Here is a 25,302-nt window from a genome sequence, read left to right as displayed (position 1 = left end):
TTTTATTCTGACACAGTGCACCAGGAACGGTGAATCCCTGTTGAACTTTCGGGCCACAGTGACAAGCAGTGGACCATAAACCTCCACCATGACTTTATGGGTAAAAGGCCTGTTCCTGTTCCCTGTTTAAACATTCAAGCACTGGCAGTGACTGGATAAGAGGTTAAAGTCGCTCTGCATCTGAAATTCCCATTCCCACAATTAGAATAGTGTGTCCTAGTCCAGTGTCCCAAAGGACACAGATGCATAAGAAGATTTGGACGTGAGCCAAGAAGTGGAAAATAGAAAATATGCCTTAAAGCAAAAGGGACTTTTCATCAGTTCAGTTCATCATAAAAAAGGATCACGAAAGCTTGATCATAATATCCAGCTCCTCCCTCTGGGACTCAGGGTCTGGCTGAAAAGATCCAGTGACTAGAAAGGAATTAAAGAAATGCAGCCTCAGTATAAGGTGCAATAAGAAAATTAACTTTTGGAACAACGTACCAGCCACTGTAGCAGAGATGTATCCGTTCAAGATCAACTGTTTTCCTAATGACAGTGCTTTAAGTTACACAAGAAGTAATTCAGGACAGCCTGTGTCATGCAGGAAGTTACACTGGTGAGCCTAGCCGGCCTCCCCAACTCTATAATCTATGGAAAAAAACCCTGCCTGCATTTCCCTTCCCCCTGTCCAAGTGTGTGAAAGGTCTGACCTGCCCCACTGGAGGCGTTTTCAGGAGAGCCAGGTTAGCGTGGGCTCTGCCTGTGTCCCAGGCTGCCCGAATTGCACCAGCCAGCTGCTGGCCCCGGGGCTCCTGCACTGAGACATTTCAGCTTTATAAGGAAGCCAGTCTGGGGGGATGAAGTGAAGCAGCACCCGGGCGCTGAGGCTCCATGGATGATGAGTGCCAGGAACCTGATGTATGTTCCTTTGACAGTTTTCTGCCTTCCTTCCCAACTGAAGCAGGGACATTGGTAGATAGGGAACAGCCATCCTGCAGTGCTCAGCCCATCACAGGGCATAGCCCTGCAGGCTCAAACTCCCTGGCTATCAGGCTCCAGGCATTACACAAAACACTCACACTGGAGCCAGCAACATTCTCCTGCTTTCACACCAGCTCCCTGCTGCAGCCAGTGGCCCCCGAGAGAGCCAGGAGCTCCATGTTCATTAGGCACAAAAAGCAATCTCATCAGTCTGGCTGGGCTGGTGCCATTGCAGACACGTCACCGGGCTCATTCGTAGTGGAGTGGCTTTGCTTATCGTATAAACTGCTTGTGCTTCCAGGTCACTTTCTACATCCCAGTTCCATGCTTCTCAAGGGCCTGCATATTAAAATGGGTCGATAGGTGCCCTAGTCACAGCTTTGTGGAAGGTTTTGTTTTGGGAGAACAGCCCACAACCTCCACAAATAAGCTGGATCTGATTAGCTCAGAGGCAAGCAGTGCAGGAGCAGCTGCAGGCTGTATCTGCTGAGTGGAGATTTCCTCACCCATAAGATTGCTGACAGATGCTATTGAGTAAAATACAGTGCTGGCTTTCACAAGTCAAAAGGGAAGTCCAGGCAAGAGCAGCAAGAGGCACAACGGTTGTCTTTAGGATGCTCTGTGGGCATGCGTCCCCACCCTTTATTCTCAGAGGAATCTTTCAATAAGCAGATTATATTTTACAGCTCAAGGGCAGAAAATAGAACAGGGATGGCTTCACAATGCCCAGTTCCAAAGAGAAATGGGCCAGACATCACAGCCTGGCCAACTCAGAGGTGCCATGGTCCCGAGCAGATTGAAATACCTCTCTGAAGCAATGCATAAATCCTGAAGAAACTTTGTAGGAAACACAGCAGCAGAGAACTATGAAGTGAAATCAGATCCAGTTGGGATTTGTGGCAGCATCAGAATACAAAAGCTCCATGATTCTGTTCCTGAAATGCTGCCTTCTTCCTGCAGGCCTTGTAATAGTCTTTCCCAGTATTTTGCTTTCTGAGGAATAGTCATAATGAGTTTACCACTATTTTGCTTTCTGAGGAATAGTCATAATGAGTTTACAATAAAAAAGATGTTTACTGCTTATGTTTGTGCCCTGCTGACTCACTTTATAACAGCTCTTTATGCATAAGCCTGCAGCTCCAGCACTCAGCTTCCAAAATTTTATGTGTATTTTAGTTTGGAGCTGCTCCATAGCCTTCCCAAAGGAAAAGGAGTCCTTATGACCTGAGAGATGGACACCAGTGTCTCACAGTGTGCACAAAAGTCTTTATTCAACAAGAGGGAGTAAAGAAAGAGCATGCCAAGTGAACAAGCAGAAACAAGGAGCAAAGTGCACCATGCAGCTCTTCAGATAGGGAAAAGGGAAAAGGTTTCTATCAGGAAAGGGTAGTTGTCTCCAGGCCAGACCCGAAGGAGATGGGACCAATACCAGAAGCAAAGTCCTCTGCTCTGACTGAACGGAGAAGTACTCGTGTCCAGCAGACACGGCCACTAACAGCTTCACACAAGCCAGCCAACACTAAATAAAACCCAGGGAAGGGTCTTACAACCCCTATCTCCTTGGATATGGTGTGTGGATATGTGAAGGGACTTGGAAGTCCTAGAAGGAATCCAAGCATGGTGGCTGCAGCAGGAACAATGCTGGTTAACTGCTGTTTCCTAGGTCTGGTTCATCTCAGCTCATCTCTGATATGGATGCATTGAGGCAGATTTGATGTTTGTTTTTATGCCACTCGGCATTTTTCCTGGAGAGAGAAAAAAGGAAAAGTGCAAACCCAGTTATATGAGAGAACATTTGCTCAGGAGCATGCAAGACAACAACCCTGTCTGGACTTTTCCCATTCCACTCCAGGTACCACACTAGGCTTACTTGCTACAACAGCATCTTCCAGCTTCTGACCTAACACAATCAAGCTCTTCTACAAATTGGCATCTTTCTCTGTTGAGAAATCTTTTTGACAATTCCTGTGTCCCACTGCTATCACCTCAAATTCTATCCTTGTTCCATCTTAACCAAGCCTTTCTCTTTGTCAGGAGGCTCCTACAGCAGTGTAGGACTTGTTCAGTCTTACAGAAGTTGCTGGAAGCAGCACTCACAGAAGTACCAAGGACTGACCTGCACTTCCATTTCAGAGGGGCAAACACAAGAGCCTGTAACCCATTCCACGTAGCATTTTTTATAGTTAGGGCATATATTTAAATTACTAAGCCTCTCTCAGGTCTCTTAATTTCTCTTAACCACATCCACCTCTTGGGCATTATTACTGTTTGCTGATAGCAATCACACACAGGAGTGTGTTCAAAGACATCATACTAGCAGCTTACAATAAGTGTACAGCACTACACAAAGCTAAGATGATGAGAAAAATATACAAAAAGACAATGATGAAAAAGCAGCACAGAGGGACATTCAAAGAACACTCCTTCAGAAAGTGGAATGTGTGTTCAAACTGGAACAGAAAAAAAGGACAGTTTCTGAAAATCAAAACTATAGTACAGCAGAACAAGAAAAGATTTGATGAGCAAATGGGTAAAAGAATAAAGATTATTAAACCTCCTCAAACTTATCCAAAGCCGGTTATTGCCTGCAATGAATTGGCAGGCGATCTGATACCACTTCAGTGCTAACAATCAGTAGACTAATACTGTTAGACATTACTCCAAAAGGAAAAGTGAACAGGACTGTAGTTCACCCACATCTGGAATACTGTGAACGGTTCTGGTGTTCCCAGTCTTGAAAACAAACAGAAAAGTTGCAGGTAAGAGTGACAAGGATGGTCCAAGATATAATTTTCACACAGAGATACTAAACAGAATAGGACTCATTAGCTGGAGGGGTAAGATGGAAAAAGGAAGGAGGACCTAACAGACTTCCAAAATAATGAAAACTAGTATGGAGAAAGTAACTGAGAAATTATTCACCACTTCTCACAACACGGGTAAAAAGGAAACATGCAATAGAATTATCAGGCAAAAGATTTAGCCATAAAAAGGAATTTTTTTTAAGCAAAGCATGCAATAAAGCTGTGGGACATACTGCCATAGGTGGTGCAGACGTCAAAATTAAAATTCAAAAAAGAACTGCAGAAACTGATGGCTGCTATACCCACTGGTCTCTAACCAAACTCTGGCTTAAAAACCCTAAACAACAACTGCTGTCAGGATATACTTCATTCTCATATTCTTTCAGTCTCGACTACGGGCACTATCAAAAGCAGGACAGTGGGACTAACCTTTGGTAAACCCCAGTATGGCTGCTGTTATCAAAAGGGAGCTTCCCAGTAACACAGGCTGGACAACTGCTCTTGTTACCAGCACACTCTGCTTGATGTACAGCAGCAACTGTCTTCCCATTCTGGAGACAGCGTTCGTGGGTATGCAGCCAGGAATCACAGGGGCCTTCTTTGTTACCAAGTCACAGTGGAAATTACTTTCTAACTCTTACATAAATACATAATTAACTTAGGATTAATATTGTTGCTCAAGTTCATTTCTGAACAACAGTCATTATACAAGCAAGAAAACACCAATTAGGATATCCGATATCCAAAATCTCAATTAACATGAACATAAGAATGACAGTACAGGGTTAGGCCTGTAGGTCCCCCACACCAAACTCATTCCTGACAGCAGAGGACATTTAAGGAGGAATACCAGAACAGGGCAAGCCTGAGTGATACCTCTGCAGAATACCCCCTCTGCTTCTAATATATGGTGGCTCACGGACTGGGGAGTCAGAGATGGTGTCTTCAGGATTAACCATTGACTGATTTTTCATCCAGAAATTTACCTACTTACTTTTCCATCTCATATAACCTATTACACACTTGACAATGTGCTCTACGATGTAATTATTTAGTATTCAGTATCTTCCTTTTGTTCTGAATCTACAAGCCGATATTTTCATTGGTGCACCTTCATTGATCCTTCTGTATTATGGGAAACAGTGAACAATCATTCCCCAGTCACCTGCTGAATACAATTGGAGATTTTATAGACTTCCATACTTTCTTCTCCCTACTCCAAAGCTATCTCCAGCAGCAGACATCAGAACTGCACATAATATTGCAGGTGTGGGTGCCCAATGGATTTATACAATGGCCGAATGATATCTTGTTTCTCTGTCCCTTTTCTAGTAATTCCTAATATTTGGTTTGCGTTTTTGCCCCAACTGTACATCCAATTAATGTGTTTACAGAACTATTATATCATGTATCTATTTCCCAAATACAAGTCACTAGGTTAGAGTCCAAGTGCTGGACATGCAAAGTCAAATTGCTATGCCTATGTGTTTCACTTTATATTTAATACAAATGTAATCTACTATTAAGTGAAGTCACTTGGCATATGAAATCCTTCTGTGACTCTTTACAGACAGATTTGGTTTTTTCCTTACCTTAAATAACTCAGCATCATCAAACCTTTCCACTTTATTGCCTACCCACAACTCAAATCTGACCACAAAACCCCCAGAATAGATCCCTGCAAAACTGCACTGTGATCTCCCTCCACATTGACTCCTATGTTCACTAAGTCTGTTATTAAGATGGTATTGCGGGGTGAGTTAAGCTGAAGCTGGATGGCTGGGATCCATTTCAGCCTCTGAGCCAATTTTAAGCAGGTATTACTCCACTGTTACAACCTGACTCATGTTATTAAGGCAGAAAGGAACCTCTTACTCAGTTGTATCTAAAAGGTGACTGGGGAAGAATCTCTACATCTGCAATTGTCCTTCTTGCTCCCTGCATTTCAACTGCTTTCAGATATGCAACTTATTTACCTGGCTGTCCAGCTTGTGCCATCTGCACCCCTGCCAGCATTGGCTGCTGCTGAGCTGGTGCACCTGACATTGGGACCTGCTGCATGCCTGAAGCACCTGCAATGATGGCACCAGCTCCTGGTTGGCTTGACTGGACAGACCCTCCAGAGCCAGGGGGTCTTCGGTTTGACAGTCCTTTCCCAAAGGCCACAGCTGCTACCAGTGCATTGGTATCTGCAGGGTTGAAAGTCTGCTTGTTCTGTCGTAAACCTGTAGAAAAAGAAGTTATTTTGAAGCATTTCAGCAATCAATTCTAAACAGTAGCATAGCTGGTCCTGAATTTACTTTTCTGTTATTTTGGTGCATGTAATAGAGATCAGCTTCTAACAAGCTGTCCTACAAGAGTCTCAGAAGGGTCCAAGAAGCTGTGAAATCCAAAAGACTGGTGATCCAAGAGCTCTTCCACTGAGAGCAGCACATACGCTGCTCAGGGAAGGAGGACAGAGGGAGCCAACTCCTCCATGCCTATGAGAATGTCCCCACTAAAGGCTCTTCCATGCTGAAACCTACAGCAGGTAACAAGCACTGTGTTCTAGATAAGCAATGCAACATCCCCTTTTGGAGGCTCATGAGCAGCATGGTGTCTGCAAGTTTTTCTACCACACGCCTGCCCAGTTACACTATGAATCCTGGAAACCAGACAGAACCCGTGCTTGGGTCCTTGCCTACACTATGTGTCAAAGGTGACAAAAAACCAGCCTTTGAGAATTGTGCATAGCACTCCCACGAATAGCGAGCAGCTGACAGCAGAGACCATTAAAATAAGGATGTCCAGCATCAGAGTCAGAACCGGAAAATGTTGACCACAAGTCTGAAGAAGCCATCATCTAGAGGATGTCACACAATAGCCTGCGAACAAATATGCTGTGGACTCATTCAGAACATAGCTAAGGGGCTTCCCATTCACTGCCAATGCACTTTCACAGCTATTTATATTAATCCAAGTTGATTGGGATGCTTTCTTGGTAAATACTTACCACCTCCTCAAAGGAGGATTTGGCAAAGGGTTGGAACAACCTTCCTGCCAAGCATAGGTCACACAAGCAGGACACACTGCGCCCACAGGACCCCTTTTCAAATTAGGGGGCTCTAGGACAGCCAATCTTGCATCTGCTAGAATGCTTTCATCTATGCTTCATCTATGCTGCTCATCTGTGTTTCCCATGCTTCAGGCTCTCTGATTTACCTGTTATGCCACTACTCTCTCAAGCCTGCTGCTTGGACCCTGTACCCCACTTCCACCCCAGTGACATACCTCCACTTTCAGATTCACGCTCCTCCTTACTGATTTTCTCCAGCAGATTTGAGCACATTTTGTTCAGACTTTGGATCTGTTTCTGAAAAATGAAAACCACCAGAAATCACCAGAATACCTCCAACTGGGTACAAGTCAGCAAGGTACGTGAACAAGCTTTCTCTGTGTAACCAAACATAAGCATTTTGGTAGCAGAGCCTAAAAAGCCCTGTGCTAATGCATGCAGGAGGGCACCGTGGGGATGGGATAGGCTTTGCCTTTCTCTAACTCATCTGATGGCATCTCCTGTGAACTGCCAGTGGGCTGGATACCCTTGGTTTGTGAAACTGTGGAGGAAACCAAACTTCAGCTAGGGTCCGCTAAAGGAATCTCAGGCAGAAAAGGACACAGCAGAAACAGAAACTGCTAGATGGGAAGGTGAAGGAAGCAGAGTTAAGGGGCATCTTGTGCCGTAGGACTAAGAGGCAGAAGTATCAAACTCCTTCACCTACCTGGGCCACATCAGGGCTAATTCGAGCTGCATCTGTGATCAGTTGCTTCTCCTGCTCCTCCACCTCAGGGTCTGGCTTAGTTCGAAGGTGGTCAGGCACCACCTCATGGCTGAACACCGGCACACGCCCCTCTGTCTGCCGCTGCAAGAGTTGGATGAGCAACACTCAGAACCTCCTCGAGCCCAGCACTCAAACAGCTCAAAAGGATGGCGCAGGCCATAGTGCTGGAACAAGGCTAGCAGCATGCTGTGGGGAAACCTTGATCTGGAAAGCATTATGAAGTTTCAACAATTTGTCTAGGAATTTGCACTGTGCTGGTTTAGTCAGAGCAACCCGCAGGAGTCTGCAGTGCAGCCCCACCAGCATGGCCATGATCAGTTGAAATCTTTTCTCACTCAAGCAGAGAATAAATGCTGACAGTGCATGCTGGAGGTTCTGTAACATGCCTCATGTGGGTCAGATGACAAACTGCACACCTAGATAAAGATATCCAACAGAAACAGCACAGCTATGGCAGAGAAAACCAGGAGCTTGTAAGGAGACCTCCCAGTTACACAAGAAGACACTATCTCTTTCAGCCCCAACATCAGGAAAATAACATATTTATGAACAGGAACACCTCCTGTAAAGTATATCCACTGCAAGTGTGCAAGCCCCCCAGCAAAGCAGCTCCCTGTCAGAACTAATCATCACCTTTTCCTTCTCTACACCCAGAGCTGAGGAATGCCAAGCACAAGGAATGCCAAGCAAGCTGGAACAGATACACAAGCACATCCTGATACTCCAGGGCCAACACTCAGGGAACTTTCTTACCATGATCTCCTCATCACGGTCTGGTGACAGCACTAGGGGTATGATAACCTGGTTTCGCAGTAGTGGGGTCTTCTCATGCTTTAGCACTTTATTCAAGGTGTTCAGCTGCCCTGAGAGCAATGCGAAGCTGTCCAGAACTGAAGGCCTGGGAAAAGAAATCAAGGGGACAGAACACAGAAAGGGATGCCACTGATGGCTTTTATCTCTTCATCACTCAAATGGCTGAGAAGCAAGGAAATAACAGTATTGCTCATCAAACTGGCTTACTCCAGTCAGTAAGCAGCAAAACCTAGGGCTGAATCTGCAGGTACAGACAAACCCCAGTCCCTAGTGCAAATAGCTCAAATGCTGCAAATAGCTCAGGGACATTACAAGCAGTACCACTGGAAGTGGCAGTTGTTTGGGATTTCAGTAACATACACAGAAGCAATGCTTTCCTTATCACTAACTCTCCCAGTGCAATTTTAGAGCAAGGTCTGAGAAACAGTTTAACTCCTAAGCAGTACAGCCAGGAGGAACAATATTTATAGTTTGGCTATCCAGACTGAGCAGCAAGGAAGCAAAATAAGTGGTAATCTTGCCAAGGAGGTCCCTTTCAGCTTGCTCTCTCTGCGGGATTCATCACCTCTCCTACCTCCTGCAACATTAATGATAAACACTAACTGCCTGTGAAGCTTTGCTGCAGTAGCAGACCCTCTCTAAGATACTGTATAGTCTATTAAGCTGTAGCTATAACGTCTTTATGCTCCATAAGGAAGAGAACGCCACCTTGCAAGCCTCTCAAACTGTCTGGTAAAACATGCAGAACCAGGAAAACATAAAAGCTCAGTTCATAGCAGAGCCAGAAAAAGCCAGAAAGGTCAAGAAATGCATAAGAACCATTGCTCATTTTATAGGGTATGTGGGTCCCTAAGACACTTTGTTTGAGAAGCTTCCAGCCACTGCAGATGCAAGTCTAGTTCTCATAAAATGTCTGGATTAAAAGGTGTTAGCATGACTCTCTTACTATACAGCATGAAACCAATGGTTTTCAGCTGGTTTTCTGGTGGAAGACGTGTAGTGGTTCCTCCAGCAGAAATGTGAAAAGCAAACTTAGGCCTACTGACAACAGGCTAATGCTTTTTAAGCATACTTTATGGTCCTTAGAGCCAAGTCTGGAACAGCTTCAACAGTTATTAACAGTGCCCCTAGCTCTGTGAGACACCTTACCATGTGAGTCGGTCATACTCGTTCTCCAGCTTGTAGATAAAACTGACCAAGGAGTTCTTCAGGTCAGCCACCTGACTGATGAGCGCCTCCAGGGTCAGCTCCAGCTGCTTCTCCTCTCTCTAAAAAAAGGCAAGAAAGACGTGGGATGACGACAAAGCTTAACACCTTCCCAAGGTGTTGTGGATCCACTTGCATGCACAGTCCAATCTCTCCTACGTAGAGCCTCCTTTTCAGGGGAAGCAAACAGCGACTCTGGAGATAAAAATCCTATGGTTTCACACTGACCTCTTCCCCTTGGGCTGGAACACTGAGACAAGAGACTCGTGCCAGAGACAAACCCTTGACTACCTGTCCTTTTAAGACCTAGGTGAATATAGCGAAGACATTCTCACTTACACTTGCTTTTTACCACATCAGGCAGTCACCAAAGTTAGCTCACGCCACCTTTGTGAGCCATTTAAGCTAACCCAGCTCAAAGTAGATCAGCATTCCCTTCACTTTTTCTGACAGCAGATGTGGGCACAGTGATGTCTTCATCCTGTTGCAAAGTGAGTATAAGGTTGTTGTATTTTTTTTTTACTACGGCCTAAAGCCTCGTTTCTGCTCCTCATCACATTCTTTACTTTCTTCCTGCCCAAATGCCACTTTCAGCTGCTAAAGAAAACTGGCAGCTCCTATTCTACTTGTGCCTTCCCAGCTGCAGAAGGCCCTGCTGTAACACAGATCACACATACTAAACACGCACACGTCACCTCCTGCCTTTTGCCCCGGCTTATTTTGTTTAAATAAGCTTTTCCACTGACATCCCCAGGTGACGGAGGACGGTGACAGACAAAGTGTCAGGACAAGGGATCTGTTGCCAAAGACACCAAGACATATCCTTGACTCTTGCAAAAACCCTTTGGAGTCTTATCTATTCTAATTTATTCATACTACAGTATTGCACAAAATGTAATTAAAGTCCCAGCCCTAATGAACTGCTCATATAAGTTGGGAACTGTACAATAATAATCCATGAGGAGGGTGGGACAAAGCAATCAAATAATAGAAAGGGAATGCCGATTGGGAAAGCAGATAGAGTGACTCAGGCTGTTGGCACGCTTGCTATTGGGTTAGTTGTTGTTCTGTTTAAACACACTAGGCCCGTGTGAGCTTCACCAGAGAGATGATCAGGTATCTTCCATTTTCACAAGAACACAAAATCATTATTTGTAGCCTGACAAGACTATAAAGGCTTTTTTTTTGGTAATCACCGATCAGACTTCACTTCATTTATCCACCTTAGAAGAAACAGCTGAGTTAATTTTGTTAAAATTTGATCCCCAGTCCATGGAGTAGATTCACGGAGCGGATTGCTGGGTGTTTCACCTCAAGATAAAAGCGCTCTCCTCCATCTTGTGATAGGACTAGTCAGTTCCTGTGCAATTAAGAAATGAGTCTACAACTGTTTGCGTGCACTGTGTTTGTGCAAGAAGATTAACTAATGCCTGTATTACAAGTTGGGCTGGCAGCCAGTTTTACTGCAGGGGTGCCAGGCATATGCACCCACAATTCACCTGACCCATTGCCTGCGCTTATCCAGGAAGCCCTCAAGAGGATGAACAAAATCCTATTGCACACATGTTGCTCTTGCAGCAGCAGCATACTCCAAGCCTCCTTCTTTCATAGGCTCTCTCCAAAGCCGTTAAGAGCTGGAAGCAGATGTAAGCACTGCAAAGCATGCACGCAATAAGACCCGTGTTTCCAAGGAATGCTGTGCCTCTTGTAGGTACACGCTACATCCAAGCAATGCTTTAAGGAGTTTGTTAGCAATACAAAATTTCCCTGAGGTAGTACAGATAGGGCTTATGGGAGAGGTGGCTGAAGGACATCCTGATATGCAGCAACCAAGAGGTAAAGGTGAAATTCAGAGTAGGTAAATGTAAAGCAACACACATGGCAAAACAAAGGGGCAAAAAAACCACACAAAGAAACCTGACTTTCTGTAAACAATGACATTCTCTGAGCTGAAAACGTTATCACTTAGAAACAAAATCTTGGGATTATCTGAGGGTAACCCATGAGGGTAACCCATGAGAACATCTGTCCAAGGCTCAAGAAGCAGTCAAGTATGTAAAGCGATAATAAGATTTATTAGGAAAGCAACAGAAAACTAAGCATCATTATGCCATCCTATAAATTCATGCCTCGTATCTCAAATATTACATGTCACTCTTGTCCCTCCAACTGAAAAGGGATATAGTAGGAATATGTACAGATAAAGGCAACAAGGATGATCAAGAATATTCATCAGTTCCATTGATGCAGCAGTTAAAAACAAAGAGACCGGTACATGCAAATGGCTGAAAAGAGGAGACACAATATAACAAACCCTATAGAAGAGGAATTGCAGGACAACCATCTTTGCTTTCTTTTCTGGTAGGACAATCAGGAGACTTGCACTAAGCCAGCAGATAGTGGTTTCAAACCAACCAAAGGAGGCAGATCTTTACAGCCCGTTAACCTGTTATTAACCTCTGCAACCCTTTTCCACTAGACATTACGGATGCTAAAAATTCACACTGCTTCAAAAAGTAACTGGATCCTTCTTCTATCCATGAAAATCCATTCAAGGCTATTACACACAAGGGGTGTGCTAGCAATAGCTCACACAGAATAACATCAGTAGGTTATTTTGCTCTTACAACTTCTTTTTGGTATCGGCTTCTTGGCTAGTGGCAAAGCCAGGCTGCTGGGCAGGTGGACCTTTGGTGAGATAACTCTTACCACGGGCTGCAGCAAGGACTGAGGAGGAGAGGAGCACCCAGAAATCCACACACACGCTCACTCTCCCGCCGTGCTGCCTGAGGAGGCCGCCGCACAGGGAAGCCTCGGGCCAGCTGCCCGAGGGCGAGCCCACCCTGGAAGCCCGGCTGCCGCACCCCGCATGGGTCTGACCTGTGGGGGCGGCCGGGCCGAGGACAGGCAGGAATCAACCGCCGCGGCCGGGCGGCAGCAGCGCTGACACCGCCCCAGGCCGAGCCCCGCGGAGCTCGGAGCGTCCGTGGGCGGGAGGCACCGAAAAGCGGGGTCCAGGCCCAGCACGGAACGGCCCCGCAGGCCGGCCTAGCTGGCTGCCTGCCTCCCGCCCGCGGCAAGGTCCCGGCCCCGGCCCGAACGGACCTGCAGCACCGGCCCAGCCCCCCCGCGCTGCCCCCGGCCCCGGCGCCCCTCACCTGCATGGCGCGCCGCCCCGTTGCCACGGGAGAGCGGCGCTTCCGGGTCAGCCGTGCGCAGCGGGGGCGGGGCCGGGCGGGCGGCAGGGCGCAGGTCAAGGGGCGCGGGGCGGGGCCGCGCCGGACATGGCGGCCGCCGAGAGGCCCGACTCGGAGGTGGGAGCGGGCCGGGGGAGCCGGGGCTGGGCCGGGGTAGGGCTGGGCCAGGCAGGGGGGAGTCGGGGAAGCGGGGGTAGGAGCGAGGTGAGGGGTAGCCGCGGCGCGGGGGCCAGGGCGGCGGTGGGGCCGGGCTGGCGGTGAGGGGAGGCGAGGGGTGCGGGGCCGAAGCAGTCTGGGGGCGGGCGGCAGGGCGGGGGCAGGCCCAGGTGCCCCCCGGGGGTGACCTGGGTCGCTGTGCTCCCGCCGCAGGTGGAGGAGGCAGGGCATGTCTTCCTCCTGATGAAGAAAGACTATCGCATCTCCCGCAACGTGCGCCTGGCCTGGGTCCTCAGCCGGCTCCATCAGGTCATCTGGGCAGTGCCCGAGCCGGAGCTGGTGAGTTGGTGTCACCACGGCCCGATGTGGTGGAGCAAGCTGGCTCCATGCCACTCACGAGCAGCTGGAGCCTGCAGAAAGTTTTAACCCAGTTCCCTTCTCTGGTTTTTCCTTTGGCTTGGCTTGACATTCTCTCGTGTACCGTTTACTTGTTACAGGTAAAGTCAGAAAATGAACTTGATGTTCTCAGCATCCTGCCTAACGGGTGGCAGCCAGACGAGCCCGTCCAGCCCAGGCCCTATCTCCTCGTGCCCTCTACACGGGTCACCTTCCTGGCCCGCCAGTACCGATTTGTAATTGAACTTGACCTGAGCCCTTCCACAGGGATTGTGGTAAGTGCAGAAACTGCCTCTTTGGGGTGTTCTGCATTGAAAAGCTGGACGCAGTTCTGTTTGCTGAAAGGCTTATTCCTTTCTGTGCTAGTTTGAGCTTTTTCAGAAATCTTGCTTTTTGCGGGAGGGAGGCATGCAGCGCTCCTAGCTAGGCAGCTTAATGGCAGATCCTGCTTCTCTGCTGAATGGTCAGTATATGACTTTGTAGTTTATGGGGAGCTGTCACTTTAGTCCAGCTGCCATTGCAGAAGGGTGTTTGCTGTTGGCTCTGTGTGGTGGGGCAACCAGCAATGAGACTGAAAGTCCTAGAAGATGAAAAAGCCCTTCCCTTTCTCTGTTTCCGTAGGATGACTCAACGGGGGAGATAATTTTTGATGAAGTGTTTCATGCCCTTTCCCGATGCTTGGTGGGATTGTTACGACCCTTCCGTATCCCTGGTTCAGACATTATCTACCAGCCAGAAATCTTTGTCACTATCCAGGCATATTCCTCCATCATTGGCTTGCAGTCCCATCAGGTAAACTTCTGCCTCTTTTCTTGGCACGGCTCAGTGTGTGAGCAGCTCTCTGTATGGGCTTCCTGTGAGCCCAGAGAAAAGTGGTGGCATGTGGTGGCTGGGCTCTGTTATCTGCAATGCTGCAGATTTGTCTTATTGAAATGTGCAGCCTGGTGCAGTGGGGAAGCTTACGTGAGCAACTTCTCTTTTCTGGGTAGGAAGCGGAGGTCTCTCCTGGGAGAGCAGAGCCCAGCAGAGCATGCCACTCACAGGTCTCAGAGTTGGGCCACAGGGAGTATTTCTCCTCATGTTGGATGTGTGCTTGTTGCTGTTGTTGTTTTGTTGTTGTTTTTTTTTAAATCTATTGACTGATTCTTTTTGGCCTGTTATAATTAGCTTGAAGCATTCAAGAAGATCTGGTGTGCCCAAAAGCTTGTCTGCCTCCTCCAACTGTGTAGTAATGGTTTATTCAAAGATAATTGCCTCTTTCTACAAGCCTGGCTGTCTTTTTGCACTGGTATGAATCTGTTTCTGCTTGCTGGAGAGAGCAGCTGGCCTCAGTATTGAGATTATCAATGAGATTTTACTTGAGCCAGGGCAGGTCTGTTTAACAAATTGAAGTCTGGTTTATGGTGCTGGTGTGATTTTTGAAGTTTATGCTTGATCCCTTCCACCTCACAGTATTTTCACGTTATTTTCACATTTCTGATGGTGGATTCAGTCCCTTTGCTAATACCAGGAAAAGTGGATGGTAGCAGGAAGAGCCTGTTAGTCTGTGCTTGTTCCCTCCTCGTCTCTCCTCAGCCTGCCTCTGCCCAAGCCTTCTGCGAGGCTGCAGCCTTTAATGGTCTGTACAGTGCTTGAAGAAGGCGGCCCTTGCTTTGGTCCATTCTGAGGTCCAACCAAAGTAAGGTGCAAAGTAAGAAAGAATGCAGGAGTTTCTCCATTTGCCAGTGATGATTTGTGTATCAGCTTGTCCAGCTATCCTGCAGATGCCATCGTGCTTTGCAATCAGTGTCTTCCTCTCTGTATGCCAAATTGGGCACTCTGAAATTGTTACGCTTTTCTTTTTTGGATCTCTCTGAAGACCCATTTATTGTATGAGGTCAGGAACTGTAATCTCTGGGTACAGCTGCATAAGCATTTTGTTCCTTTTACAGAGGAGAAGGCATATATGTGTATCACTCAGCCAGGAAAGCCTGTCGATATTGTAATAATTTACTTTTCCCATGATACTATGAGGTCTTGCCCGCCTGAGGTTGAGGGAGTAATGTGGATAACGGGCAGCATCCCGCCCATCTGTTGAGTTATTTGTGCTTTGTATCTTCTTTGCCTTGTGGTTCTGGACAGAGATGGCCTGCACAGTGGTGGCGTCTGTAAACACAAAGGTCATGCCTGTCAGCTTGGGGAGTTTCTGTGGTGGCAGGCTCACTCAGCCACATCACTCAGCCTCTTTTGTAACGTCCAGTCTAATTTTTTCTTTTCTTTATTTCAATTTTCCATTCCTTTATCCAGCCACTTACTGGGAGATAATTGGATCAGTCTATAGGTGAGTTAGATTAGAACAAACAGACCTTCCTTAGAAACATAAAACCAGAGTTAATGGCTTGTAACAAGAATCCCACATCACTTTCTTGTGACAACTGCTTATCCTAAAAGAAGGCAAATGAAGTAAAAACTTCTTTCCCAAGGAGATTTGCCAGAGTGGTGTGAGCATCTGCTGTGGAGTGCACTGCAGATGCCACAAGACGCCACTGCTTGCAGGCAGTTGGCCCTGAGCAGAAAAAGTGAGAAGAAGCCTGTGCTCTACTTGTACTTCGGCAGGGACATGTCTGAACTTCACCATGCAGAACTCTGTTCCTGTGTACCACTTTGGGGACTGGTACTACAAAACCTTACCTTGATGACTTACACACGTGTGTCCTTGGGCCAGGTACTATTCCAGGGCTGTCAGCTGGATGAGACAAAGCGAGAGGCCTTTCTGCACCAAGTTTACACGCAGCTATGTGCCTTTGAGAACAAAGTGGCAGAGATGCTCCAGCAACAGTACGAACCCAAACCACAGGTGAGGAGGGCAGAGGTGGTGGGGGTCTCTTGGCTTCCTGGAGATTTGCACTCCTGAGACCCCTCTGGGGTAGGGTGGCAAGAGGAACAGCGGTGTAGGTCTGGAGAAGCTAAGGAGTTTGTAAGGTAATTTAGTGGGATCCAGTAATGAGACATGAACACTGAGGGAAGCAGAACCCATAAGTGTTTAGAAGGACTGATTAGAATGGTTACCTTCCCCAAGATTATTGTGCAGTAAAGCAGCCTGACTTTTTGTACGTTATGGGACAAACCATAGGATGTGCTTTCTCTCTGAAGAACATGGTGGGAGAGGTGATTATGACTGTCCATATCATTAAACTATAAATGTCTGTGAATATGCCCTTGGCCCTTGTTACATTTATTGAATAAAAATACTCCCTTGTTACCACAAAAACTGAACAGCAGGTGCAGTTTATCTGTAGTGCAGATACTTGAAACTGCAGCAGATGCTGTTTAGTGGCTACAACTGTAGGTATCAGGAAGTTAATGATAGCACTATAAAATACAACTTCGGGTGAAATTAGAAGTAGTACAAGTGGTACTTTGTAGTGATTCAGGATGTCTATGGATTTCTCGTTAAGATCATCTCTCCTGATCTTGGAAATGAAGAATGTGAAGGTTACACAGTTGTACTGCCATGTTCAGGTAGCAGTCACAACAGTATCTGTGGGCACCCTTCTTGCAGTCAAAGGTATTATTGGCCTAGCTGAGGTTATTTAGTCCTTATTTAGCATTAGTTATTAGAGTTTGGCCAAAAAGGAAAAAGAAGTCTCAAAATAAGATGAGCAAGAAGCTGCTGGTGAACTGCTGCAGTTGTATGTCTGAAGGGCTTAAAATCTTGTATTCTACCTGAAATTTATATCTTTGAATGCTAAGACACTCAGTCCTGGAACAGAAAGAAGATTGCAGGAAGTAAATACCTTTACCAATGCGTTCAGCTGGTGTTTTTGTAGTGCTTTGTATGCATTCCTGCTTGATGCAGTATTTTTCTCATGGTAAACTACCCTATAACTTCTTCCATGCAAATGGGGGAGAGAGACGCGCTTACAGGCCAGAGGGACTGGCAAGTCCCGCCACAGGCTCTAGGGTGGAGGTAGAAGGCCCCAGGGGAAGGCAGGGCCTGAAACTTTTTTTACTTTTGAAGTTGCATTAGCTGTATCATTGTCAACAAGTGTCTGAATTTAAGGCATCTGGCAAATTAAAATGATGGATAGTCAGTTCTTTTGCTGACAACCACAGACTGCTCCCATTTGTGCAGAACAAAAGTTTAGTTCTAATTTTCTTTTCCCAGCTCCGGTCATTTGTAGTTTTGCAGGGGAGGGTCTCACCCATTCTGTGTATTTGCTGTAAAAATGAAGCAATAGTTCATTACAGGGCTGAACTGCCAGAGCCTTCTGGAGATGAGGGGACTATGAACACAGTAGGTTCCTCACCAGTGCAATTATACAAATTTCAGGCTTTGCTTGGGGGATATTTTTCACAGAAGATGCAGGAGAAGCCTACCTGCATTTGCTTATATCAACACTGCATAAGAAGTGCTGTTTGAACAGAGTTGAATATATAGGTGCTAGACATAAGGAGTCCTTATGGGGCTCCTTACCCTCTCTGCTACAGTGTTTCATAAGTGGGACATAGCTGAGTTTGCCTCCTCAGCATTTCTGGGCTTTATTTGAGTAGATGCTGAATAGCTGCAGTTTCTACTAAGTGATAAGGATAAAGGAGTTACTTTAATGGGGATCTGCTTTGCTCTGTAGAGGAGCTTTAGTGATCCCAGAAACCGTCCCTTCTTTCCCCTTCTGTGAGAAATCAGCTTGTAATAAAGCTCTGAGCATATTGTCCCCTTCCTCCACTCCTAAGCAGCCTTGCCCAGCTGTTCTAAGGGGCCCAAGTGACCAGGACTTTGAGACCACCTGGAAATTAAAGCTAGAAGTGGAGTCTGCTGAAGTGCTCCAGGGCTGTGGTACCATGGGACTGCTAGACTGTGTGGCAGAGTGAGAACTAGAGTCAGACTGAAGTCTGCCCCATGGGGCCTTGTGGTTTGATTTTTATTTTTTTTTTAACTTTTCCAGGTGGATTTGTCACCCCTGAGCCAAGAGAGCCCTGGTGATGTGCAGGAGTCATCTGGGAGGAAGCCCAGTGTGTCTGTTGTCACTGCTGATGTTGGCCTTGTCAGCATGGTCCGGCAGGGGATCCTAGCACTGCAGCTGCTGCCCTCCAACTCCAGCGCAGGTTGGCTTCGTCCTCTGGGTTGAAGTTTGCCCAGTCGTTTATGAAAGGCTGTGTTTCTCCTGCCTTAGGCTGAGAATTTTATAAAGGCTGGTGTGTGGACCCTTCTGTCAGCAGCAGCTTTTGCCCTGCACTCTGTGGGCAAATTGTGGTGGTGGGAATGGGGAGAGCAACACTGTGCCACGTGCCACATATCAGCCTCAGGGAGTTTGTGGTGAAGCACAACTGCGACTTGCTCAGGACAGCCCAGGGTGTGCAGATCTGTGCCCTGCCTCAGTGCTTTGCTGTACCTAGTCAGGAAGTTTGCCAGCTCCAGAACGCCTTGGAAGCTCCAAACCAACCTCAGGATTTTCCTTTTTACTTTTGCCTTGCCTAAATTTTCTCTCTTGTGGATATATTGGGAGAGGGGTAGTTGGTTGAGATGGAAGATGCGCTAAGATACTGTCTTGTTTACAGGTATAATAATAATTACGGATGGTGTGACTAGTGTCCCTGATGTGGCTGTGTGTGAGACATTACTCAACCAGCTCCGCAGTGGCACAGTGGCCTGCTCCTTTGTACAGGTATGTCTGCTGTTAGCAGGGAGTGTGGGGAAAGCTGCCTGCCAGAGGGAGGAAGGTGGGTTATGGTGGTTGTTGTTGGCGTTCACCTCCAGAAGGTAAAAGGGAACTTCTTTGCCTGTTTGAGGCCTTTACTGGTCCTCTGCCTTGTCCTCAGCACTGCTGTACTCTCTCAGGTATCTTTATCCATCCTGTAGGTGGGCGGAGTCTACTCGTATGATTGCAGCTTTGGCCACGTTCCCAATGTAGAACTGATGAAATTCATTGCCATGGCCACTTTTGGTGCTTACCTGTCCACATGCCCTGAGCTGGATCCCCTGAGCCTGGATCTGAATGTGTATCACAAAGCATTTCTGCTGTACTCCTTTCTGCGTACTGGGGAGTCCTTGAATCCAGAATACTACTGTGGTGAGGAATGCGCATGTTTCTCCTTCCAGCAGATGGGTGTCTTACAACACCTTTCTTTGGGAACTTCCCCAGGCTTGGTTATGCTGATACTCTTCCTCGTCCCAGAGGGGACGTGCCTCTTGTAGGCTTTGGGCACTATCGGGCCATGGAGCATCATCTGTGACTCGCCTGCTAGTTCCAAGAACCAGGTGGATCAGAGAAAACTAGTGTCCCATTTTGCACCATTCCCCTTTCTGTGGACTTCACTTGGCAAACTGCAGTTAGGCCCGCTGTGTTGGAACTTGAAAGCTGTGAGAAGCTCTCATCCAGCCCTTCCTGTGCACTGGCTAGCTTGCAGATTGGGAGGTTCTGGAGAGCTTGTCCTCATCAGGCTTTGCAGATGGCAGTTTGGATTGAAAAACTAGACCCCTGAGAACCGTACCAAATGCCTCTCTTGGTTGTTCTTATTTTGTGAATGTTAGTGACTGAGAGAGTGTGCCAGGAGAGATTAGTTACCCATAAAACATGGAAACACCCTTTCCTGCCCTGGCAATACGCTGGTGCCATCTGTGCTTTGTTTAACTTGGCAGCAGAAGCTGCGTACAGTGACAAGTTTGGAGAGAGCTGGCATGGGACTTGGAAGTATTGCATCTTAAGAAGATAGGTGTTAGTGGTTTAAACTCAAGGCTTCTACATCCTGATACCTTTTAGAAAGTACCTGGGAATTCAGGGTTTTCCAGGGAAAGGGGTAAAGCCCAAAACCTTGCTATGCATTTTCTGCCTGTCTAGGTTAATGTGTAACTCCAACACGTGCCTTGTCACAAAGGCTGTCCCAGAGGAAGCAGGGCCTGACACCTGCCCCTGCCCCTCTCTCAGGCCTCTCGGCCGTGCTAGTGGGCCTGTTTGCTGTGTTGCAGAATTGGGAGTGGGTGTAAGTGATGCCTGAAGGATGTACTGTTCTTCAGGCCAGCGAGTGTTCCTGGCAGCTTTTGTAAAGCACTTTGGGAGGGCTGTTGCTGTAGGATGAAGAGCAGGGGAGTTGTTCCGTCACAAACCCCATCTCTGCCATTTGCAGTGTCCCAACACAGACTGTTCAATGAGCACCTGGTGTCTGCGAGCAGCAACCCTGCTCTGGCCATGAGGAGGAAGAAGCACACTGAGAAGGAGGTACATGCTGACCTTGTGAGCATTGTCTCAGTCCGGCTGCGTGAAGGCTACAGCATCCGTGAAGTCAACATCACGAAAGGTGACTGTGCTGCTTTTGGGGGCTGGAGGCTCAGACAGAACTCTGTTCTCAACTGTTTAGAGGAAAGTGCATGGTCTGCCACCTCAGCAGAGTGGCTGGTATTGTGGAGGAAGGAGCCGTTTTCTCCAAACCCTGAAGTTTGTTTTCATGAGTAATTACCTGACACAGGACTGTCCAGTATTGTTGTGCAATTGTGCGCTTGCCAGGCTAATCCACTGTGGCTGTAAGTGCCTGGGGAAGGATAGACAGACTGTGACCCTCTGTATCTTGGAAATGAGTCCCCACAATTGCAAGGAAACTAGTGACAGAACTTAGGGGTTTGCAGAGTTTTCTGAGATTTCCTCTATATTTATGCTTTTTTCATCCCTTTCTAGTCCTTGGTGGACTAGAGCTACATGCACTCCAAAATACCAACACAAAGGTGAGCCTTTTGGTACAACAGATTTTATGCCTCCAAACTGCAGTCTTCCAAAGGCAGAAACTGGGGGAAACAAGGATATTGTTAGGTGAAAATGGCAGATCAGTCAGGACTATATCCAATACTAGAAGAACATAAAACTATCCAGTGGTTCTGTTCTCTCATTTGACTTGCTAGAGATAATGGCACCTGGAGTGTGAGGACTAGCTGCTGAGTAGGGACCCTGAGGGGTTTGAGTATCCCAAGGAGTGTCCGTAAACCCTACCTAGCTTTCCATCTCCACCTGTGACTAGTGGTAGTGCTTTAACTGAAAGGGAGATGAAAAAATCCAATGCAAGTTATGAATTGCAAACAGGAGAAGAAGTTACTATTGGCTGGCACAATGACCGACAGAAAGCCTGGAGGGAGGATGGGATTCTTAAAACACAGTGTAAACATATATGGTGATCCCGTGTCTTTGCTATTCTTTGGGGGATATTAGTACACAGGATATGTTTTATATCAGAAAATCAGAGTCTGTGATAAAACTCCAAAATCATTCCAAACTTGCCAGATGATGTTTCCGTGAATTTACTGTGGTCTGCCTTAAAACTGAGTAGATATCTTAAGCCAGTGCTCTACTTGGAAGATTGTCCTGGGGTTTCATTGCTCTTCCTCTAGCTTCCTTTCTAAACTCACTCAGACCAGATTAGACCTGTATGACTTTAATAGCCTTAATTAAGTTTATCCTCCTTCTCTGGCATTGCCCAAACGTATTTAAGAACTATGCCTTTCTCCTTGTAACCTCTCTTCTGAGCAAGTTAAGCAAGCCAGTGTTTCAGCCTCCTTTTGTAAGGGCAGGCTTTCTGTTCTGTTTATTCATCCTAACAGCACTTCTTCCCCACCCCCACCGCCCCAGCTGTTTGCCTTTCACAGTTTGGACTCATTTTGCTGGAAACAGTTGATAAGAGTGTTGGTAAATGTGGTTTTATCATTGCCTTGTCAGCAATGCAAATACTTCTCTGCCTCTGAAGTAAAAGACCGTATCTGATAGACCAGGAGTCACATGAGCTTTCTCCATGATTGTATTGCATTCCTAGCGCAGAAATCTGTCTCTTTCGTGCACCTTTGAGCTGATTAGTCCTTGGGGGTGTTTTATTGGGTTTTGTTTGTTTAGTAGTCCCTAAATGTGCTGTTCCTCAAATAGTAGTACTCTGAAGTTGATCTCATTCAATTCAGCTCTCTATTCCTATGTGATGACTAGGAATTGCAGTTCTTTCGACTTGATGCTTCTTTCAAATGGCATGGATCTAAACCAGCTTTTTTGGGAAGGTTGCTAACAATTATATTAAGTGGGATAATTTCTAAAGTTGGTCTTCCAGGAATAGTCCTAATTTCTTGTTTCAAGAGCTTTCTATTAAAAGTAAGAATCTGTGAAGGTTCCCATTGAGACAGCTCTTCTAGTAGCAACTGCAGATTGCTTTCACTAATCTGTAGGTGTGACGAGATCCTTCTCTTAAATCCATTCTGATTAGGTCCATTGCAGTCTCCTTGTCTAGGAATGTCTATGAAACAGTCTTTAACAAGTCAGTTCCTGTCCAAGCTGTGCTCAATGTTGTGTATTTTACCCTTCTGTGCACCAGTTCACTTAGAGCTTGGACAGTGCTGGAGAAAGAGCCTTTCTTTAATCTGGCAGGAATGATGAAGTAGTCTTGGTGACTACAAAGTCCTATATGGAAATGCTGGAAGATGTAGCAGGTGTGAATCAGTCGAATAGCAATCAGACAAGTTCGTGTTGTACCTTTTTGCACAAAGGTGTAGCTACAATCTCTGGCTCAGGATATGATAAAGCAGTGAATTCCTGGATTCTGGAGGAATGTATCAGAAATATCACCACGTTCACCACGCTCCTTTTACTTTCCCCTAGGTATCTTCCTGCTGTCTTTTAGCCCTTGGAATGCTAAATGGATTGGTGTTCTGTTTTTACAAGAGCAGAGAGCAGAAGAATAGCAGCACTGGATCAGAGTTACCTTCTGTGGTGACTAGCTATCAGCAGGTGCACAGGGAAGAGTAAGAATAGGATAACTGTACACAGTATCTCATTTCTCCTTTTTTCTTCCCTTTGAGCACTCTTTAGGTCCTTGCAGCTCAGGGGCTCCCTGAGCCAGAAATACTTCCTGTGTATTTTGATGAAGATTTTTTAGAAGGAATTTTAAAATGAAAATGTCTGACCTATCAAAAATACAGTGTGTATTTCTGTGCCAGCCTTCAGAATAGCAGCAGATGATGTTACTTTGGAAAGGGTAAATGCACTGGGGAGCTGCTGTCTGATCAGAAAAATTGTTGAACTAACGTCTTAAAGTAGAATTTATGAAAGATCAAGACATTTAGACATTCAGCATTGCCTCTGCTAAGGAAAAGCATGTTTGGCTAATTACGGCTTTTTGGGCCATTCTGTAGATAAGTGTATAACAAAGAACAGTTAATTAACCTGGATTGCCAAAAGCTTTTGCCAAAACTTGCAAACTAAAGGCTGTTAAGGAGCCAGCTGGCTGTGAAGCAAGAGGAAAGAGTGCAGTTGTGGACTTTGACACTGTCGCTTTTCTGCTTCACTTTGCCAAAGGCAAAATAGAATAAATAGCTAGCTTTGTGCTCAGAGTTGCCTGGAGAGCTTGTTTGTGATATTTATAAGTGCTCTGGTTACCCTCCCTATTTGATTTTTCGATATTTAGGCATTTAGAAGGCTACTATAGTTAGTTAGGCATGCAGAGGTGCTTGCGAAAGGGGAATTGGAAGGTACAGAAGGGAGGGAAGCTGTAGGTGAGAAGCTTTGGAGCCATGGCATATAATAGAGCTCAGCTCTTCTCCTGTTTCTTTCTGGGACAATGTCAGAGGATTGCCCTTTGCTAAAAAAAAAAAAAAAAAAAAAACCAAAAAAACCATCACTGACCATTTTGTGTTGCTGTGTGTTGAGGAGAGCCTGGAGGACATTTTTTCAAAACCTCACCTTCCTCTGTGAATCAGTCCAGTGCCAAAAATGGCTGGGCACGAGCTGGCCAGTGAGAGTGGCTGTTCCCAGTGTCAGGAATTGGGAAGACAAAGTGAGTTTTCTGAAAACCAGGGCTGGACTTTATGGAAGAAATCAAAGCAGCAAAACCTTTTCTTAGCTATAAAGTCAAGATGCAGAAATAGATTGCTTTGCAGTAAGAACAAGCTAAAGATTCATCTAGGTATGACTTAAGCTAAGTAAATATTTTGCCTGTGATTTTAGTTTTGCTTGTGTTGGATTGTAGGAGTGAAGCCAGAATGACTAATGGAAATACAGGTGGAAGTAGGAAATACTTTCATTAATGATCTGGGCAAAAATGTAGGAATTTGCTTATCATGTTTGCTGTAGATGAAATAGAAAAGCTTTGTTATGAGAATGAAAATATTGTGTGGAAAGCAGTGGATGAGCACTAAAATGATATGAGTGAGGTGACAGTATGAAATGGAAAGAGACAAATCTATAAATACTTGTTTAGTCTCTCTGATAAACTAGATAATCTTCATATGGGAACAGCAGATGGTACGGCCCTGGCAAATACATTTATAGTAATGGATAGCACTTACTATGGAAAATATTAGTGACCTTAACTAAAATCCTAGCAATCCCTCCAATGAAATACAGGTGAAATACAGCACACACCTTTGATCATCTTCGTTCGGGAATGATGAATTCTTGAGGTGCAGGGAAGTCTGGGACTGTTGGGAGGAATGGATATTCTGTCATAGGCTGCTGGCTATGGCTTAGTTTAACCTGCACAGTAACAACTGAAACTGGGTAAGGTTTTCTTGCCCTAGCGCACGCTCCTTGTCAATGTTATGGAAATGAAGCTTCTCAGAATAAAAACAATTTAATCAAAAGAACTACCAAGCATGAATTTGGCATGTGGTCTGTAAGGTTTCTTCTACACATGGCAGGGGAAGAGTACTCTGATGGAGCCTCTCAGCAGGGACCATAGGTGCAAAAAGCAAGATGGCTTTAAAATGGAGTGTAATCACCCTGTGAAGGGGATAGCATGATGTGCCTATGACAGCAGCAAATGCAACTCTGCAGGAAACATAGGATCCAGGCTGATGACCTGTTCGGACGGTTTCCAGCACATCCAATCACTTATCTCACAAATGCTGCAAGTCCGGCAAACTATAGAGCAGGCTGGACATCAGAATAGATGATTGAGCAGCTGAAACAGCAGCATGGCACTGTTTTAGAGTCATGTGTTTCCCTG

The 25,302-nt window shown here is 46.1% G+C and overlaps 2 protein-coding genes across 14 annotated transcripts in view; one reads left to right on the top strand and one right to left on the bottom strand.

The window, feature by feature from the left end:
- Positions 1-1,569: 1,569 nt before the first annotated feature.
- MED8 (mediator complex subunit 8) lies at positions 1,570-12,850 on the bottom strand. Its single transcript, XM_056355392.1, has 7 exons — positions 12,769-12,850; positions 9,554-9,672; positions 8,345-8,489; positions 7,532-7,672; positions 7,041-7,122; positions 5,747-5,995; positions 1,570-2,711 (listed from the first exon to the last, which is right to left on the bottom strand). The coding sequence occupies exons 1-7, from the start codon at positions 12,772-12,774 to the stop codon at positions 2,647-2,649; spliced, it is 807 nt and encodes a 268-aa protein (XP_056211367.1). The 5' UTR covers positions 12,775-12,850; the 3' UTR covers positions 1,570-2,646.
- Positions 12,851-12,864: 14 nt separating this feature from the next.
- The window catches only part of SZT2 (SZT2 subunit of KICSTOR complex), a 60,550-nt gene continuing 48,112 nt past the window's right edge, over positions 12,865-25,302 (top strand). For all 13 annotated transcript variants that reach the window (XR_008824571.1, XR_008824572.1, XM_056355382.1 and 10 more), the window contains exons 1-9: positions 12,865-12,924; positions 13,177-13,302; positions 13,461-13,634; positions 13,981-14,151; positions 16,064-16,195; positions 18,285-18,444; positions 18,898-19,004; positions 19,199-19,409; positions 20,464-20,634. Coding sequence is in view for 11 of the 13 variants with exons in the window: in XM_056355382.1 (XP_056211357.1) it covers positions 12,895-12,924; positions 13,177-13,302; positions 13,461-13,634; positions 13,981-14,151; positions 16,064-16,195; positions 18,285-18,444; positions 18,898-19,004; positions 19,199-19,409; positions 20,464-20,634 (1,282 nt within the window). In the remaining 2 variants the exon portion in view is untranslated. The remainder of the gene's footprint in view (positions 12,925-13,176; positions 13,303-13,460; positions 13,635-13,980; positions 14,152-16,063; positions 16,196-18,284; positions 18,445-18,897; positions 19,005-19,198; positions 19,410-20,463; positions 20,635-25,302) is intronic.

The sequence above is a fragment of the Falco biarmicus genome, chromosome 11, assembly GCF_023638135.1.
Source record: "Falco biarmicus isolate bFalBia1 chromosome 11, bFalBia1.pri, whole genome shotgun sequence".
In the NCBI taxonomy this organism is placed as follows: Eukaryota; Metazoa; Chordata; class Aves; order Falconiformes; family Falconidae; genus Falco; species Falco biarmicus.
This window is presented reverse-complemented; position numbering and strand designations above follow the sequence as displayed.